The 16078-nt window shown below is 37.7% G+C and overlaps 2 protein-coding genes across 2 annotated transcripts; one reads left to right on the top strand and one right to left on the bottom strand.

Moving 5' to 3' along the window:
* Positions 1-3550: 3550 nt before the first annotated feature.
* LOC106422021 (NAC domain-containing protein 10) lies at positions 3551-5478 on the top strand. The gene is made up of 3 exons (XM_013862845.3): positions 3551-3909; positions 4029-4221; positions 4675-5478. The coding sequence occupies exons 1-3, from the start codon at positions 3721-3723 to the stop codon at positions 5226-5228; spliced, it is 936 nt and encodes a 311-aa protein (XP_013718299.1). The 5' UTR covers positions 3551-3720; the 3' UTR covers positions 5229-5478.
* Positions 5479-7966: 2488 nt separating this feature from the next.
* Positions 7967-9246, bottom strand: LOC106422010. The gene is made up of 2 exons (XM_013862837.2): positions 8137-9246; positions 7967-8065 (listed from the first exon to the last, which is right to left on the bottom strand). The coding sequence occupies exons 1-2, from the start codon at positions 9244-9246 to the stop codon at positions 7967-7969; spliced, it is 1209 nt and encodes a 402-aa protein (XP_013718291.2).
* Between the last annotated feature and the right edge of the window lie 6832 nt (positions 9247-16078).

The raw sequence follows: 16078 nt of genomic DNA, 5'->3' as shown, positions 1-16078 counted from the left end.
CTTTTACACTAGTTTTGCAAGAGACTGAGACTTGTATTTGGCGATTGCAACTTGTACAGAAGAAGGCTTCATCTCTCGCCTAGAGAAGACTATCCTGAACCCTTGTTTCTTATTTTATCGTATACAGTATTATTTAGAAATGTTGTCTTTGAATTCTTGCATTATGATCGAGTAGTCGGCTAGCTCGTCTAGGGTATTAGGGTGTTGATTAAACAAGCTAAACATAGATAAGGGATTCCCTTGTGTCTTCATTTATATAGCTCTTATTGCTTGGATTAATCTGATCACTTAATGTTTGAACTTAAGTTTAATCACCTCGCTAACCGTGTAGGAGATGACTTGACATTGTATGAATGAGTTTAGTAACCCTAGTCAGCGAAAGTAGATATTAGGGTGTTAAGGTATCGGACTTGATCTCTAAGGCTTACCATCGTATCTTGTTCCAAGCGAAAGCTTAGGCAACAAGATCGATTCGCAAAGGGAGCAGCACCACCTCAGTGGGCTGATCCAGTGGAGTGATTCGAGTTCTAGATGGTTTTTTATTGCACTTGAATAATTGTTTGGTCAATATCAACACCCAATGAATTACCCTAGGCTAACCTCTAGTTACTTCATTGAAATCAAAACTCATTATTGTTCTTAACTTGATATAAAACTTATAAGAATAAAGTGTGAACTTGTCTCCTGGATTGAATCTCAAATATTACAATTACAACTGTTAAACTTCACAGTAGCAAAGATTTATTTTTAGTATATCATATAGTATTAGAGATCCGGACCAAGTATATGACACTTTCACTCGGGAAAATAGACATATATCTCATGAAAATATTTTTTTTTACTTTCATATCAACGTATTTTGTCCATAAAAGTTTAAAGTTTAACGACAAGGATTAGCGGTCAACCATAATTTATCTCTAACATGTGATAGGTGAATAGAACTAGTCAACATGTGAAAATTGAAAAATAACTTATAATTGATTTCATAAAACATTCTCGCTCTCTTCTGCAATTATATTTCTCTTGTACTAGGTCTCCTTGAGTTGCGTGTTTTTCCGTGGTTTCTTTATCCGCTATAATAAGTTGCGCTTGCAACATTGTACATTTTTTGAAAAAGATATAAATTTTAAAATTTTACCAAAGAAAAACAGAAAACATTTTGATCGATGGTTCATTACGGCAATTCTAAAGATGTACATTTAGATCTTCTTACATATTATCAGAAGTAAGAATTAATTCACTATTAGGGACTCAATAAACAATAATGAATTTATCTATAACTTCTGGTGAGGTATCTGCTGTCAAGGAGCTAAATATAAGAATTTTTGGTGTGGTTTGCTTGCTAAACAAGAAAGTTTGTTCTGTGCGTGAAGCTAGGGTCTTATTTCTGCTACACCTACACCAAGTAGGACCAACATGTATATATATATACAAGTAAAACTATATATGGACTATGGAATATGATCCAACATTTTTCTTTTAATTTTATGTTGTTATATAAATGAATTCTACATATATATATATACACATGTGACAATATTGATCGTCTAAGGGCAACTTAACGTTTAGACATTGCATAGTGCGCAATCTTGAATGAATCAATACTATTAAAAGGAAAGGAGTCTAAAAATATCTATCTATAAAAGTTGTTTGGACACTTTCATTAAATTCATTATTTTTTGGTCTTACCTTAAATTTATACTAACAATATTACCATATATTTCTCTAACAATAATTTAGTCAATTCTTTTATTTATTTAAATCTCACTCCTAAATTCTAATCATTACTATTACTATATTTATCATTTTGATTTTTAATCGTAAAAACATTGAAACTAATGTTTTATATTATCACTTTGATCATATAATATATGATTTAAAGCAAGATATACAAGACATATATGTGTACATTCTAACTTCCTCTTTCGTTTATAATAAAGTAATCATATCATATATAAACTTTCCCACTAAAATCTCATATCATATACAAAACTTTCAACCGTCTATAATTTGATAATATTTTCATATTTAAAAATGATTTTCCTGAATATTCATGTTACCTTCACAAAAATAAAGAAATTCATTGGTTCTATTAAAGCTAACCCGACTTCACGATATCAGTATTGATTATTCAAGATTTTGAAAATTATTTGTTTAGATATTATACTTTTATATACTTTTCACTTAAAACGAATCAATACGATTAAAAGAGAAAAAGTTTTAAAAAATCTAATATAAAAAAGTTGTTGGAGTTATGTATAACTATTTATTATTTTTTTGATAATACATTAATCATTCTAAACATACAATATTTTAAACAGATCTTAATATTATTTCTTATGATACCTTTACTCAGAAAAATATTTCATCAACCATGTTTTTGTACAATAACGTTAAAAATCTATATCAAAAAGTTGTTGGACCTGATATGGACGTAATGGATCCACATCTGTTCGGGTATTTAAGATCCTAAAAGAATTCGAAATATATAAAAAATCTGAAAAATATTCGAAACACGAAAAGTATTTGAAACTCCAAACAAATACCAAAAAAATTTAAATACCTAAAATTTTAAAATCCTATTCAAAATCTAACACGATGAACTGGAAAATACCCAATTTCTTTTTTAATTTGAAAAATTTACCTGAAATCAAAACTCTAATCGTAAACCAAAAACTTAAAAACAATATCCATAATACCGGAAATATATTCAAAATATCCAAATATACCTAATAAACACATATTTATGATCGGGTCTAGGGTAGGACCCGAACTCAAACAAAGACCTGCGGGTCAAAAAAAACACAATAGGTTATCTTCTCTCGACCTGAACTAACCTATAATTTTGGGTCGGTTTAGTTTGTTTTTTTGATCCGAATATAATTCTCATGTCGAAAAGAAACTTACGTAAAAGTGTACATATAAAATCTCAAATAAACTAATTTGTAGATTATATAGCTGTTAAAAATTATATTTTTCGATATAATAAAATTTTGTATTATAATATAATCCAACAACCCCGCGCTTTCCAAGTGCGGGTCAAAATCTAGTTTTCTTTTAATGGTCAAAGGATTAATCAAAGATTATATTATGGTGTGATACCTTTCTGTCTTCTGACTACAAAAATTATTAAAACTGGCAAAAACTAAAAGTTAGAAAAAGAAAACAAGTTTCAATAACGACACTCCATCTCATTATCTTTCTTGTCTGTGAAGATATTACTTTCTGTCTTTTATTCGCATATATATAAACTACATATCCTGATTTAATATAATATTTTCGTGCACAATTGTTTTCTTCCTAATTGTAGTTGGATGCCACATTTAATTATTTAACACGAATCCGGCTAATAATATATAATACACGACAAATCAACTGTGGAAACTAGAAATAAAATGGTCAAGAATAGTCATAATCAAATTTTGAGAAATTTGCATTTAATTTTGTTGCAAACGTATAAACATAAACCATTAATAGACGTGACGTTCAAGCAACCTCTCAAAATATTATTTTAAAACCATTAACTTAGTTTAATATATACAATTAAGTTTTTGGAAGAAAACTTATCAATCACTTGCCTCTCTTTCTATATCACCTCATCTTTAGCTGGTCTCTCTCCCTCCCTCTCTCGACTCTATCTTTTAGTAGTACTAATTTTAATTAGGTTTAGATTTTGGTGGGTTTGTTCTATAGAGAGAAAGAGAGAGGGATCAGTAAAAGATGAGCTGGTGTGATGGTTCAGATGACCTCAATCTTGAAAGAGCATCCAATATTGATCATCCATCGATTCAACTCAAAGATCAATCTCAATCATGTGTCACGAGCCGTCCAGATTCAAAGATTATCGTTGAATCTCCCATTATGACTTGTTCTTCTTGTGGACATAAGATGCATCAACAAGACGACCAGGTTATATATATAAACCATGAATGGTTCACCTTATAAACCTCTCTAGTCAATTAAATTATACATATATCCTGTACTTTGTATTTTGGCGCCCATATTAATGTAAATAAATGAAATTTAAGGTTGGCAGCATCAAAGATTTACCAAGTTTACCGGCAGGAGTCAAATTCGACCCGTCGGATAAAGAGATCCTTATGCACTTGGAGGCGAAGGTTTCATCCGATAAGCGGAAGCTTCATCCGTTGATCGATGAGTTTATACCTACACTTGAAGGAGAGAATGGAATTTGTTATACGCATCCTGAGAAACTTCCTGGTATAAAACAAAACGCTCTCTTTGTAATATATCAAATTACATAACATATATAGTTGGAAGAAAGAATAATGTTTGTTGAAAATTAAATTAATGCAATTTTCTCGCCATTTTCATTTTTCAAGCTTACAAAAAATTCTTTTGGGTTTACCCATTTGTATTAGGGCTTTATTTTGTAGAAAATTTATTTTGTAGAAAATAAAATTGTAGAAACAGGGATATTTTGTCAGAAAAAACGGCAATCTTTCTTAGATTTGATGATAGTCGGTAATCTTTCTTAGATTTGATGATAGTTGTTTTGTTGCGCTTTACTTATTAATTTATCTCAAAAACAAATGATCAAATCTAGTAACGTAATGTGATATATTGGTGACAAAATATAACACAGTCTCCATTTTTTGTCTATGATTAAAGTGGTTTACATATGCTAAACTTATGTCAATCTTGTCCAAGTAGGAGTAAGCAAAGACGGGCAAGTACGACACTTCTTCCACCGGCCGTCAAAGGCTTACACGACCGGAACACGAAAACGTAGAAAAGTGAGCACAGACGAGGAAGGGCACGAGACACGGTGGCACAAAACGGGAAAGACCCGACCAGTTTTGTCTCAGTCAGGAGAAGCTGGTTTCAAGAAGATCCTAGTGCTCTACACGAACTACGGTCGCCAGAAGAAGCCCGAGAAGACGAACTGGGTGATGCATCAGTATCACTTAGGCCACAGTGAGGACGAGAAAGACGGCGAACCAGTTCTCTCTAAAGTCTTCTACCAAACACAGCCTAGGCAATGTGGAGGATCGACCGAAACTAAACCTAAGAATCTCGTAAACCTAAACCGGTTCAGTTATGAAAATCTTCAGGGCGGTTTTTCGTATGAGCATGGAGGGAAAAGCGAAGACACGACGCAGGTGATTCGAGAGTTGGTGGTTCGTGACGGCGATGGGTCATGTTCGTTTCTTAGTTTTACTTGTGATGCAAGTAAGGGTAAAGACAGCTTCATGAAGAATCAATGAAACATATAATATACAAATGCAGGTGCTTTGTGGAGTAAAGATGGGGAAAAGAATGATGTGACTGAGGGAGAACAGATTCTTTGTGTGTAGGTGTTGGGTAACTATCATAGTAAATTATCTCAAAGCTTTAAAGAGATTTTAGGTTTAACTTTTGTTTGGGATTTAAATTGGGGAGGCAACTTTAACCTCGACGCATTACTAATCTTTGTTTTTTTTCGTCCTAAATAAAATCTGTCGAAAAATACTGCAATAGCTCTTTTTTTTCCAATTATTGTAACAAAATAAGGTAAAATCAAATAAATAAACGGATATTAATACATATGAAAGTTGGATATCTGTCTCTAGGCTAATTAATGTATTTTTTCTATTAGTAAGCACCATGTTACGTAATCATATCCAGATTCAAATCCTCTCTGTGCGTTGCAGTATGCTCTTTAATTTTTTTTTTAAAAGAAAAAGCTAGAGGATTCTTTCTTGTATACAAGAAAAAGATGAGTTTCTTATTGTTATGTATATAATCCCGCATCAATAAGGTAACCCAGCACGATTTTCACATGGTAATTTGTAAAATTATTTCCATAATTTTATTTTTTAGATATATGTAACTATTAAAAATGATAGCTTATGTTTTCTTTCATCGAAAACATATTTCCTACTTCAGTGTTTCTTTATAAAGTAACATTTGTCAGCTAAAATTGCCGTAGTTATAATTCTTTTACGACTGTAATAACCCTAGTCAAATTTATCACTGACTTAAGTTTTTTTTTGTTTGATAATAAAAAAGCTAAAATATATGACACATGCCTAAAAATAATATATATGACACATGCCTATCCTATTATTATTGTTTTGTTCGTTTCCATATTTCTGAATCCTAAAAAAGCTATCTTTCCTGTTAGAGGCTTAGAGCTACCAGCCTACCACCAGTGGTTACATAGCGCTCGAAATGGAAGGAGTGTTTGGACGATACCCTAATGCATGCGAATGTGCTAAGTCAATGCTTACTGGGACAAGACCGCCTCTTTTTGTGTGTAAAGCTGGTTTAATGAACTATTGAGTCTGTCTCTGGATGACTGAATTGGATTTCCATTTGTGACCTTGTCTCCTTGACGTATTCCACTTTTGCCGCTGTCGGGAGTGAATGAACAAAGAGATGAATGAGAATGAGATTTCTGTCTCACGGAGTAGTATATTGCTATTCGTGGTGACTTGAGTCTCAAGCAAACATTGTGCATTTTGTAAAAAGGAAATGCTTTAAAGTGTCTTTGCCAAAAAAATGCTTTAAAGTGTCGGTGGCAAGATCGATATATATCAATGAAGTCTTTTGTTTTTTTTTCTTAATTGGCAACACGAGAAATAAATTCACATAAATGAACAATCAACAATCTCATGGAACCTAGCTAAAAGCTGAAGATGATAAAGTGCAAAACCACCGATAACTCATGAGAACAAGGTGCCCAACGACAGCAACATGTGACTCAATTGGTTATGTTTCTGACATGCTCTTATGGTCAGAATTATGATGCACACGATGTTAAAATTTACTGACCGTCCATCTGATGCATTAAACGATTACATAAGTCACCAATTTTTCCAGCAATTACAATGACTCAAAACTTAAACTTTACCGAGAGAAGAATATAGGAAATTCATCCTTTACATAATTCTACACCAGATAAATTGGAAACTAGAGTGAAGAAGATGATTCGTGAAGTGAAGAATGAATACAGAGGAGAAGCTTATATGATAAAGTGCAAACGAAGTAGAAGAAAAGGTCAAAGAGAGATGATGATGATGCACTATGATTGTGTCTAAGTTAGTCATTTGTTTTAAGAAATGATAACATCAGAGAAACCATATAAGAAAAGATGCAAAAATCTATTACACCTAGTTTTTGATCTTCTTGTCTTACTTTGAAGACAAAGGAGAAGCTCATATTTTATAAGTGTGGTCGAAATGCTTATAAACGAAAGAGTAGGAAATAAACAAGGAGCAGTTATATAAAGTGAAAGTTCAGACACACTACAATTAGAACCGTACACAAATCTCTCAAGAACACTTTCTTGTATATTAGAAATCTTTTAAACAATCCTCCTAGATCTGTTTAATCCGGTTTATGCTCAGTCACACACGACTAGCGACGGACCAATTTCTAATCTCTAAATCACAGAAACTCGAGCTGAATACCCTTCACTCGATTTCCGAAGCTGACAAGAACACACCTCTTGTTCTAGCTTTTTTCTATCTTAACGCGTAACCTAAAACACTTCTAGGTTTACTTGTTAAATACACGTGAAAAGGCAATATTCTACTTCCTAAAATATCGCCAACAGAAGATCTTCCTTGCTTCGCGCCAAAGCAATATCTTCTACTTCCATCAGTTTGTAACACGTCATCACGTCGTAACAAATATACCGCACTATGTTACACACTCATCACCAAGTGTAACACAGTCTAGGCACAAACCAAACAAGCTCATAATTCTTGAGCTTACATTCTCCCCCTTTTTATCTGAATGTGACAATCTACTCAACCTGTTGCAATCAAAGCTCAACACACAAGACCACACGACTATTTTCCATATCAACCATAAGGATTAGTCTAACATCATACCACAACCTTAAGAAATTAAGGTTTTTCAAATCCATACACAAACAGAAGCAAAGAAGGAAAAGAGTACGATGCAAAGTGCAACATCAAGGTTCAGTACATGGTGCATATAATGAAACACAACAGATTCACTCATTAGAAACTTTCACTTTCTTCACTGTCCGGTTCCACTTCATCTTCCTGCTCATTCTGTTGAGTCCGACGAGGATACTGTGGATATTCTCCCCCTGAGTAGATGCACATTAAGATAAAAACAAAAGGTTAGAGACTCAGAAAATTTAAGAATTTCAACAAGTACTACTCCCTTACTCCTCAAGCGAATCCGAATGCTTTTAAGATCAGCTATGGTTCGCTCAATATCAGCCAGAAGATCAGCGGCACTAGAGTTACCCCCTTGGCCTCTGCCTGCCTTGATGTCTTTTACCACCAGCTTAGGATACCCGGTATACTCTTCATCATCTTCAAATGACAGCACTGTCCGTTGATAGTCAATCACTTGCTGAATCAATGTAGGGAAAATGACTCTCCGAGACCTGTCAGTGCTGATGTTAGCTGCAAAGCTGATGATTTGATCATAGACCATCTGACCAAAGTCAAAGCCCCTGTGATGATGAAGCATGTAGAGAAACTTGAGTCGTTCCTGGTTCATTGACGTGTAGTTGGTGGTGGGAATCCAATTTGAGCACACCAGCTTGTAGAGGACTTGATTCGTCGGGGTCAGATACTTAGAGCTCATGGCTTCAGAACGTCGCACACGATTATCCGTCAGGAACGAGCACACTCGATCAATGTCTACTGCCAAGTAGTCAGGATCTTCTTCAAAGCCAGGGATCAAATACATAGCATTAATCAAGCTAGGCGAGAATTCAACCATGGACCCACGAAGAAACACAGCAACACCATCTCCTCTATTCTCAGCCGCACCCAAATTGGCAATAAACTCTTTCACAACATTTGGATGAAACAAGTCACTATCAATCAGAGTATAGATCAACCCTGACCTAACTACCACCCGTTTCACATCGAGCAAGTTCTCGTCAGTCACATCGATCCTCTGTTGAATCACAAACTCACGTGAAGCCAATTTTTCATACCTCTCAACTGAATTGCTGGTGACAAAACGACTCGAGAACGGAGTGATGTGGGAACGAAGTAGTTCGGGGTTTTCTTGATTTCGTGCTTGGAAGATCGCACGGCTTGCTTGATAGCGTGGCTCTTTGAGTTGAAAAGCTTCAACCTCGTCGTCGGTAGATGTATATGCAGCAGGCGGAGAAGACGGTGGCGGAGTCACCTTTCGGCATTGTTTCCGGATACGTTTGCGGGAAGATCCAGACGGACCAGAAGAGGAGAGATCCGGAATAGCTGTTTCTTTCTCAGACAATCGATAGCTTCTTCGGGTGGGTTGCATGTTTCGATTTTGGAGAGAGAGATATGGCGAATCCCCCTTTTTTTTTAAAAAAAGATCCGACACAACCGATGACCTAATTGCACTCAATTTAAAACATTAGTCCCCAATCAAATATCTCAGCTCAAAAAAAAAAATTAATACGCTGAGTGTGATGCAATAGAACTTATGTGTAACTCATGCATGTAACCAGGAGCATAGACTTCACTTACATTCGTAAGAGAGTTCGGGAGTCATGAGAATTTGTGATAATTGTCAGGCCGATATACATCAATGGATATGATGCCTGCATCTCAGGGGTATAGTCACTGAAAAACGATTTTCGCCACACATCTAGCTACCAAAGCATTGTTTTTATTGAAAGCAATGAATCAACCCAAGTCTGTAGCTATTTCTCAGCCGAGTAGCTGTCACAAACGAGATTCTGCTGTGTCCATTCAGTCAACCCAACTCTGTTTTCCCACTTAGCTGTATGGTCTGGAAACACACGTTAGGCTTCTTGTGTGTCTGTCTCTCCAACTCACAGACATTCTCGTTTTATCAACAGGCAGTTAATACACAACTCTAATTCTAGGACAGAGATGAACTCCAGAGACAAAGTGGGATAACACCCTGCTCCGAAACATGTATCCCAAGAAATTGGTACCAAACCTGCCCAGTCAAGACAGTGATCGAAACCAGAGACAAAGTGGGATAACACCCTGCTCCAAAACGAGTATCTATCATTCCAGGCCTTCCTTTCCTTTTGTTTTGTTATGAGTCACATACCTCTTTCAGAAAGTTACACATGAGTCTTACCTTTGACCCTTTTTGCGTGACACACATTCTCCTTTTTTTTTTTTTTTTTTTTTAACTATCTTTACTTACACAGCACTCATCCTCTTATGTGTTTCCTCATTCAATCCGGGCAGTGATCAATGCATCAAACGTGAAATGGGGTAACATCTCAGTTCAAGATGAGTGCCCTTCACCAGTGAACCAGGAAAGCGAGATAACAAGAGTCAGGTGACAGAACTTACACAGTAGAACTTGTTGACTCAAGGTGTTAGTGAGGGGGTAGCATCGAAGCATAGAGTCCGGCATTCTTACAGTGACTCTCCCCCCTTTTTTTAGGACTTACTCAGAGTTCCATGATTCCCAACGCCTTTCTAAGACCCAGAAAGGTGTTGTAATCCAGTGGTTTGGTAAAGAGATCAGCAAGTTGTTTCTCTGTTGGGACATGCTCTAATATCACAATCCTCATTTCCACCAACTCTCTCACAAAGTGATGTCTTATATCCACGTGTTTAGTACGTGAATGCTGAACTGGATTTTTAGAGAGATTGATAGCACTCATGTTATCACAATGAATAAGCATGGGAGAAGAGATGATACCGTAGTCAATAAGCATTTGTCGCATCCACATGAGTTGAGTGCAACAGCTACCTAGTGCAATGTATTCAGCTTCTGCTGTGGATAGAGAAACACAGTTTTGTTTCTTGCTATGCCATGAGACCATGTTGTTTCCCAAGAAAAAGCAACCACCTGATGTGATGTGTCTGTCATCTAAGCAACCTGCCCAATCAGCATCACAAAAACCTGCAAGATTCACATTAGTCTCAAATGTATAATGAAGACAAAAGTCAAGAGTGCCTTTTACGTATTTGATAATACGCTTTACTGCATTCATGTGAGATTCTTTTGGTTTAGCTTGATAGCGAGCACAAATCCCCACACTGAGGCATAAATCAGGACGACTTGCCGTGAGGTAAAGGAGACTCCCAATCATGGCTCGGTAGAGTTTCTCATCAACTGGTTTCCCATCGCTATCTCTGGAAAGTTTGGTTGTTGTGCTCATAGGGGTTTTTGCAATCTTACTTGTCTGCATTCCAAATCGCTTGATGAGATTTTTGGCATAGGTACTCTGTGACACTGTGATTCCATCGGTTAGTTGCTTGATCGGAAGTCCAAGGAAATAGCTCAGTTCTCCAACCATACTCATTTCAAATTCTTTTGTCATAGTCTTCACGAAGTCATCAACCATTTGCTTAGACGTTCCTCCGAAAATGATATCATCCACGTAAACTTGAATGATCAGCATGTCATCTCCATTTTCTCCGATGAACAGGGTCTTGTCCACACCACCTCTTTGAAAACCAGCTTGTACCAGGAACTCCGTCAGACGGTCATACCAAGCTCGTGGAGCTTGTTTCAACCCATAGAGGGCTTTCTTGAGTCTGTAGACGTGATCCGGAAAATGCGGATCCTCAAACCCTTTTGGTTGTGTTACGTAGACTTCTTCTTGTAATACACCGTTTAGGAAAGCACTCTTGACATCCATCTGATAGAGTTTGATTCTCAGATTGCACGCCATTCCAAACAGTAGTCGTATTGATTCAAGTCGTGCAACTGGAGCAAAGGTTTCATCAAAGTCTACTCCTTCGATCTGAGAGTATCCCTGGCCAACTAATCGCGATTTGTTTCGAATGACATTTCCTTCCTCATCAGTCTTGTTCTTGTGAATCCACTTGGTTCCAATAATGTTTACATTCTTTGGTCTTGGTACCAGTTCCCACACTTGAAGTCGTTCAAACTGTTCAAGCTCAAGGTGCATCGATTCGGTCCAAAATTCATCATCTAATGCCTCCTGAATGTTCTTAGGCTCAATGAGCGACACAAAGCATTCCACTTCATTCATCTTCACCACGAAACATGCCAACTTTACCATCTCTTTGAAGTCGATTTGTTTCTTTCTTGTAACTCTTTCATCAAACAGTCCGCCAATCACATCTGAAGAGGAGTGGTTTTTGTGTACTTTTCCTTGATCAAGATCGACCTTGGTCATTTCAGGTTCATCGTCTCCTTCAGACTCCTCTTTCACTTCATTCTCAGCTTCGTTTTCAGCTTGTCTTGAAGAACTTGGCGTGACACCGTCTATTGTCTGTGTTACACGAGCCTCATAGAATCCAATGCTATCGTCAAAGACTACGTTAACATTGTCACCTACAAACTTTGTACGCTGATTAAACACACGGTAGGCTGAACTGTTCACTGAGTATCCTAGAAACATCCCTACGTCACTTCTTGCTTCAAAGTTTCCAAGATGTTCTTTATCATTCAGAATGTAGCACAAGCATCCAAACACATGCATATGACTCAGATTCGGTGTTTTGCCTTTGAGGATTTCATAGGGAGTAGTCTTGGTCTTTGGCTTGACATAGACCCGATTTATCACATAGCATGCAGTGTTGATTGCTTCCGCCCAGAATCCAGATGGAACACTGTTTCCACACAGCATTGCTCTAGCCATTTCTTGCAATGTCCTATTCTTTCTTTCCACGACTCCATTTTGTTGAGGAGTTCTTGGAGCGGCATACTGATGACGAATACCTTGACTGTGACAGAACTTGTCAAACTGCTCATTCTGAAACTCACCGCCATGATCGCTCTTAATCTGAATGATTCCTCCTTTGTCCTGTTTGAGCTGAAGAGCAAGGATTCTGAAACTCTCAAGGGCATCAGACTTGTTGCGTAAGAAGTCCACCCATGTATACCTGGAAAAATCATCAACCAATACAAAAATATATCGCTTACCAGCAATTCTTTCAGGAGTTATAGGACCCATGAGATCCATATGAACGAGTTCCAATATCCGTGTAGATCTGATCTCTGAAATTTGCTTGTGTTGTACCTTGACTTGCTTCCCTTGACAACATGCTCCACATACTGTCTCTGTTTGTTTCTCCAAATCAGGGACACCTCTTACAACTTCAGCATTTACGAGTCTGAAGAGTCCATTTGTGTTCATGTGACCCAGTTTCTTATGCCAGAGATCAAGTTTGGATTCAGCAGCTGCAAAACACACGTTGGAAGGTCTCCAAAGATAGCAGTTGTTTCCTGAACGAATACCTCTCAACACGACATTGTTTCTTGCGTCAACGGCACGACATTCCTTGCTGTTGAAGATAACCTCTAATCCCTCATCACAAAGTTGACTCACACTGATCAGATTTGCCTTGAGGCCCTCAACGAAGTAAACATTTGAGAGTTTAGGCACATCAGGTATGGAGGTTATTCCAATTGCACGGATTTTACCTTGTCCACCATCTCCAAAAGTGACTTTTCCACCTCTGATGAGTTCGAGTTTCTCAAGGTAGTCTTCATTTCCAGTCATATGCTTTGAGCAACCACTGTCAAAATACCATGGAAGTTGTGTTTGTGATACTTCTTCAGCAGAGGTATAAGCAACATTACTCACGATCTCTGTGTCTACTTGCACTCGCACCAGGTTGCAAACTAGATCATGTTCTGCTTCAGTGTGTGACTTATCAGAACTGGTGTTTATCTTGGAGTGATTGTTCTCTTTAAAGTTTGGATACAGATCACGTTTGGCTATCCATACACAACCGTAAGCAGTTGGTTCGGTGAAGCACAGATTTAGCCTCCATGCTCTCTCATACTGATGCCTTCGAAAGTAACAGAATCTGGCGTTGTGTCCTTGTTTCCCACAGAAATGACATCCGTTTCCGAGTCTTCTTGGTTTTGAAAGGACATTCTTGTTTCTTTCAACAGGGACTCCTTTCTCTTGAGGTTTCTTTTCTTCATTAAGAGATTCCTTCACAAACTTCGTTTCAGTATCCTTTGAGGTAGAACCTTTATATCCCAAACCGGTGTTGAGACTTGGACACTGTCCCAATGTGAGTATGTGATCAAGAGTTGCAGTACCAGATGAGAGCATGCGAACCTTCTTGTGATTTTCAGTTAGTTGACTTTCAAGTTGCCTGCTTCGGTCAGTCTCTGCGGCTAAGAGTTTATTCAATCTTTGTATGTGTGTTTCAGCTTCCTTACGAACTCGTTCCTGTTCTGTCATAGCTCTCCTTAGTGCAAGAACTTCTTGATCTGACTCTTGGTCCATCGAGTAAGTTTTTGTCTTAGTGGTAGGCTGGTCAAGTTCCAGTATGTTGATCTGAGCTTTCGTCATTGCTTTCTCCTTCAGAAGCTCGAGATTCTCATGACTGAGATCAGAGAATTTGTCAAACAGAGTCTTGTACTCAGTTTCAAGATCTTGTTCAAGATCATCATCCCCATCACTGCCAGCATCAATTTCCTCTCCACTTTCTCGACCAACTAGAGCCATGAAGTTTAGGTGCAGCTCACCTTCTTCACTCCCGTTTTCAGATTCAGTGTCACTGAAACACACAAGCGACTTCTCTTTCTTGAGGATGCTAGGACACTCACTGCGTGTATGCCCAATTCCTTTACACTCAATACATTTTTGCTCTTTTCTCTTAGCAAGGGGACACTCGCTCCTGAAGTGCCCGTAACCTTCACACTCATGACACTTCTTTGTGTTCTTGCTAGAATCATGCTTGGAGTGCTGAGAGCTACTCCTTTCATGATCATCCTTTTGGTAGCGTCCATTGAATCTACCACCACCTTTCTCCATACGCTTGACAAACTTGTTGAAGTTTCATGCCATTAAACTCAGGTTTTCTTCAATCTTAGTGACTCGACCATCATCCTTAGACTCAGCTGTGAAAGCAATGCTTTTCTGATTAGTAGATTGTCGGTCGGTTTTCTCAAGATCATGCACTTTCAAGATGCCTGAGAGTTGATCAAACTTCATCTCATCTGTGTCTACAGCCAGTGTAAGTACAGCTTTATAAGCTTCAAACCGGGGTGGTAAGCACCTTAGCAGTTTCTTCACCAGATCCTTTTCTTCATACTTCTTCCCAAGGACAGATGCTTCACTTGCCAGTTCACTGATCTTGCATATGAATCCATCAATCGGCTCATCGTCACTCATTCTCAGGTTTTCAAACTTAGAGGCTAGATGATCAAGACGTGTCCTTCTCACACTGGTATTCCCTTCAAAGTGATTTATGAGCGTATCCCACGCTTGCTTGGCAGATTCACATCCTTGTATGATCTTGAACTGCTCAACATCTACTGATGAGAATATGACAGTTAGAGCTTTGGAGTTGAATTTAGACGCCTTCTTCTCACCATCAGTCCACTGGTCTTTAGGCTTTGGACCTTCAGACTTATCTTCCAGGACAACGGTAGGAGCACTCCAACCATCTTCTACAGATGTCCAGGCATCTTCATCAACCCCTCTGATGATGTGTTGCATCCTTACTTTCCAGTGACCAAAGTTGGTACTGTCCAGCATGATAGGCTTATGAATGTGTAAGAGTTCCTTCATGGTGTCCATGAAATCCGCAGGATCTCAACCTGTAAGTAGTACTTGATACCACAGAGGTTTCCCGCTCTGATACCAAATGAAAGTTCAGAGACACTACAATTAGAACCGTACACAAATCTCTCAAGAACACTTTCTTGTATATTAGAAATCTTTTAAACAATCCTCCTAGATCTGTTTAATCCGGTTTATGCTCAGTCACACACGACTAGCGACGGACCAATTTCTAATCTCTAAATCACAGAAACTCGAGCTGAATACCCTTCACTCGATTTCCGAAGCTGACAAGAACACACCTCTTGTTCTAGCTTTTTTCTATCTTAACGCGTAACCTAAAACACTTCTAGGTTTACTTGTTAAATACACGTGAAAAGGCAATATTCTACTTCCTAAAATATCGCCAACAGAAGATCTTCCTTGCTTCGCGCCAAAGCAATATCTTCTACTTCCATCAGTTTGTGACACGTCATCACGTCGTAACAAACATACCGCACTATGTTACACACTCATCACCAAGTGTAACACAGTCTAGGCACAAACCAAACAAGCTCATAATTCTTGAGCTTACATAAAGTACTTGATGTAATAACATACAAAGATTAGACTGTTTGGTATGCTCTTTTTGTTGAAATAGATTATGCAAACAGTCATAAG

Source organism: Brassica napus, chromosome A9, assembly GCF_020379485.1.
Source record: "Brassica napus cultivar Da-Ae chromosome A9, Da-Ae, whole genome shotgun sequence".
Taxonomy (NCBI): domain Eukaryota; kingdom Viridiplantae; phylum Streptophyta; class Magnoliopsida; order Brassicales; family Brassicaceae; genus Brassica; species Brassica napus.
Note: the sequence above shows the minus strand (reverse complement) of the source record. Positions and strands in the feature narration are given on the sequence as shown.

Coding starts and splice junctions, on each gene's coding strand:
- LOC106422021 (XM_013862845.3), top strand. CDS start 3,721: ATGAGCTGGTGTGATGGTTCAGATGACCTCAATCTTGAAAGAGCATCC. Junction 3,910..4,028: donor TGCATCAACAAGACGACCAG/GTTATATATATA, acceptor ATGAAATTTAAG/GTTGGCAGCATCAAAGATTT. Junction 4,222..4,674: donor GCATCCTGAGAAACTTCCTG/GTATAAAACAAA, acceptor TTGTCCAAGTAG/GAGTAAGCAAAGACGGGCAA.
- LOC106422010 (XM_013862837.2), bottom strand. CDS start 9,246: ATGCAACCCACCCGAAGAAGCTATCGATTGTCTGAGAAAGAAACAGCT. Junction 8,066..8,136: donor GCTTGAGGAGTAAGGGAGTA/GTACTTGTTGAA, acceptor GCATCTACTCAG/GGGGAGAATATCCACAGTAT.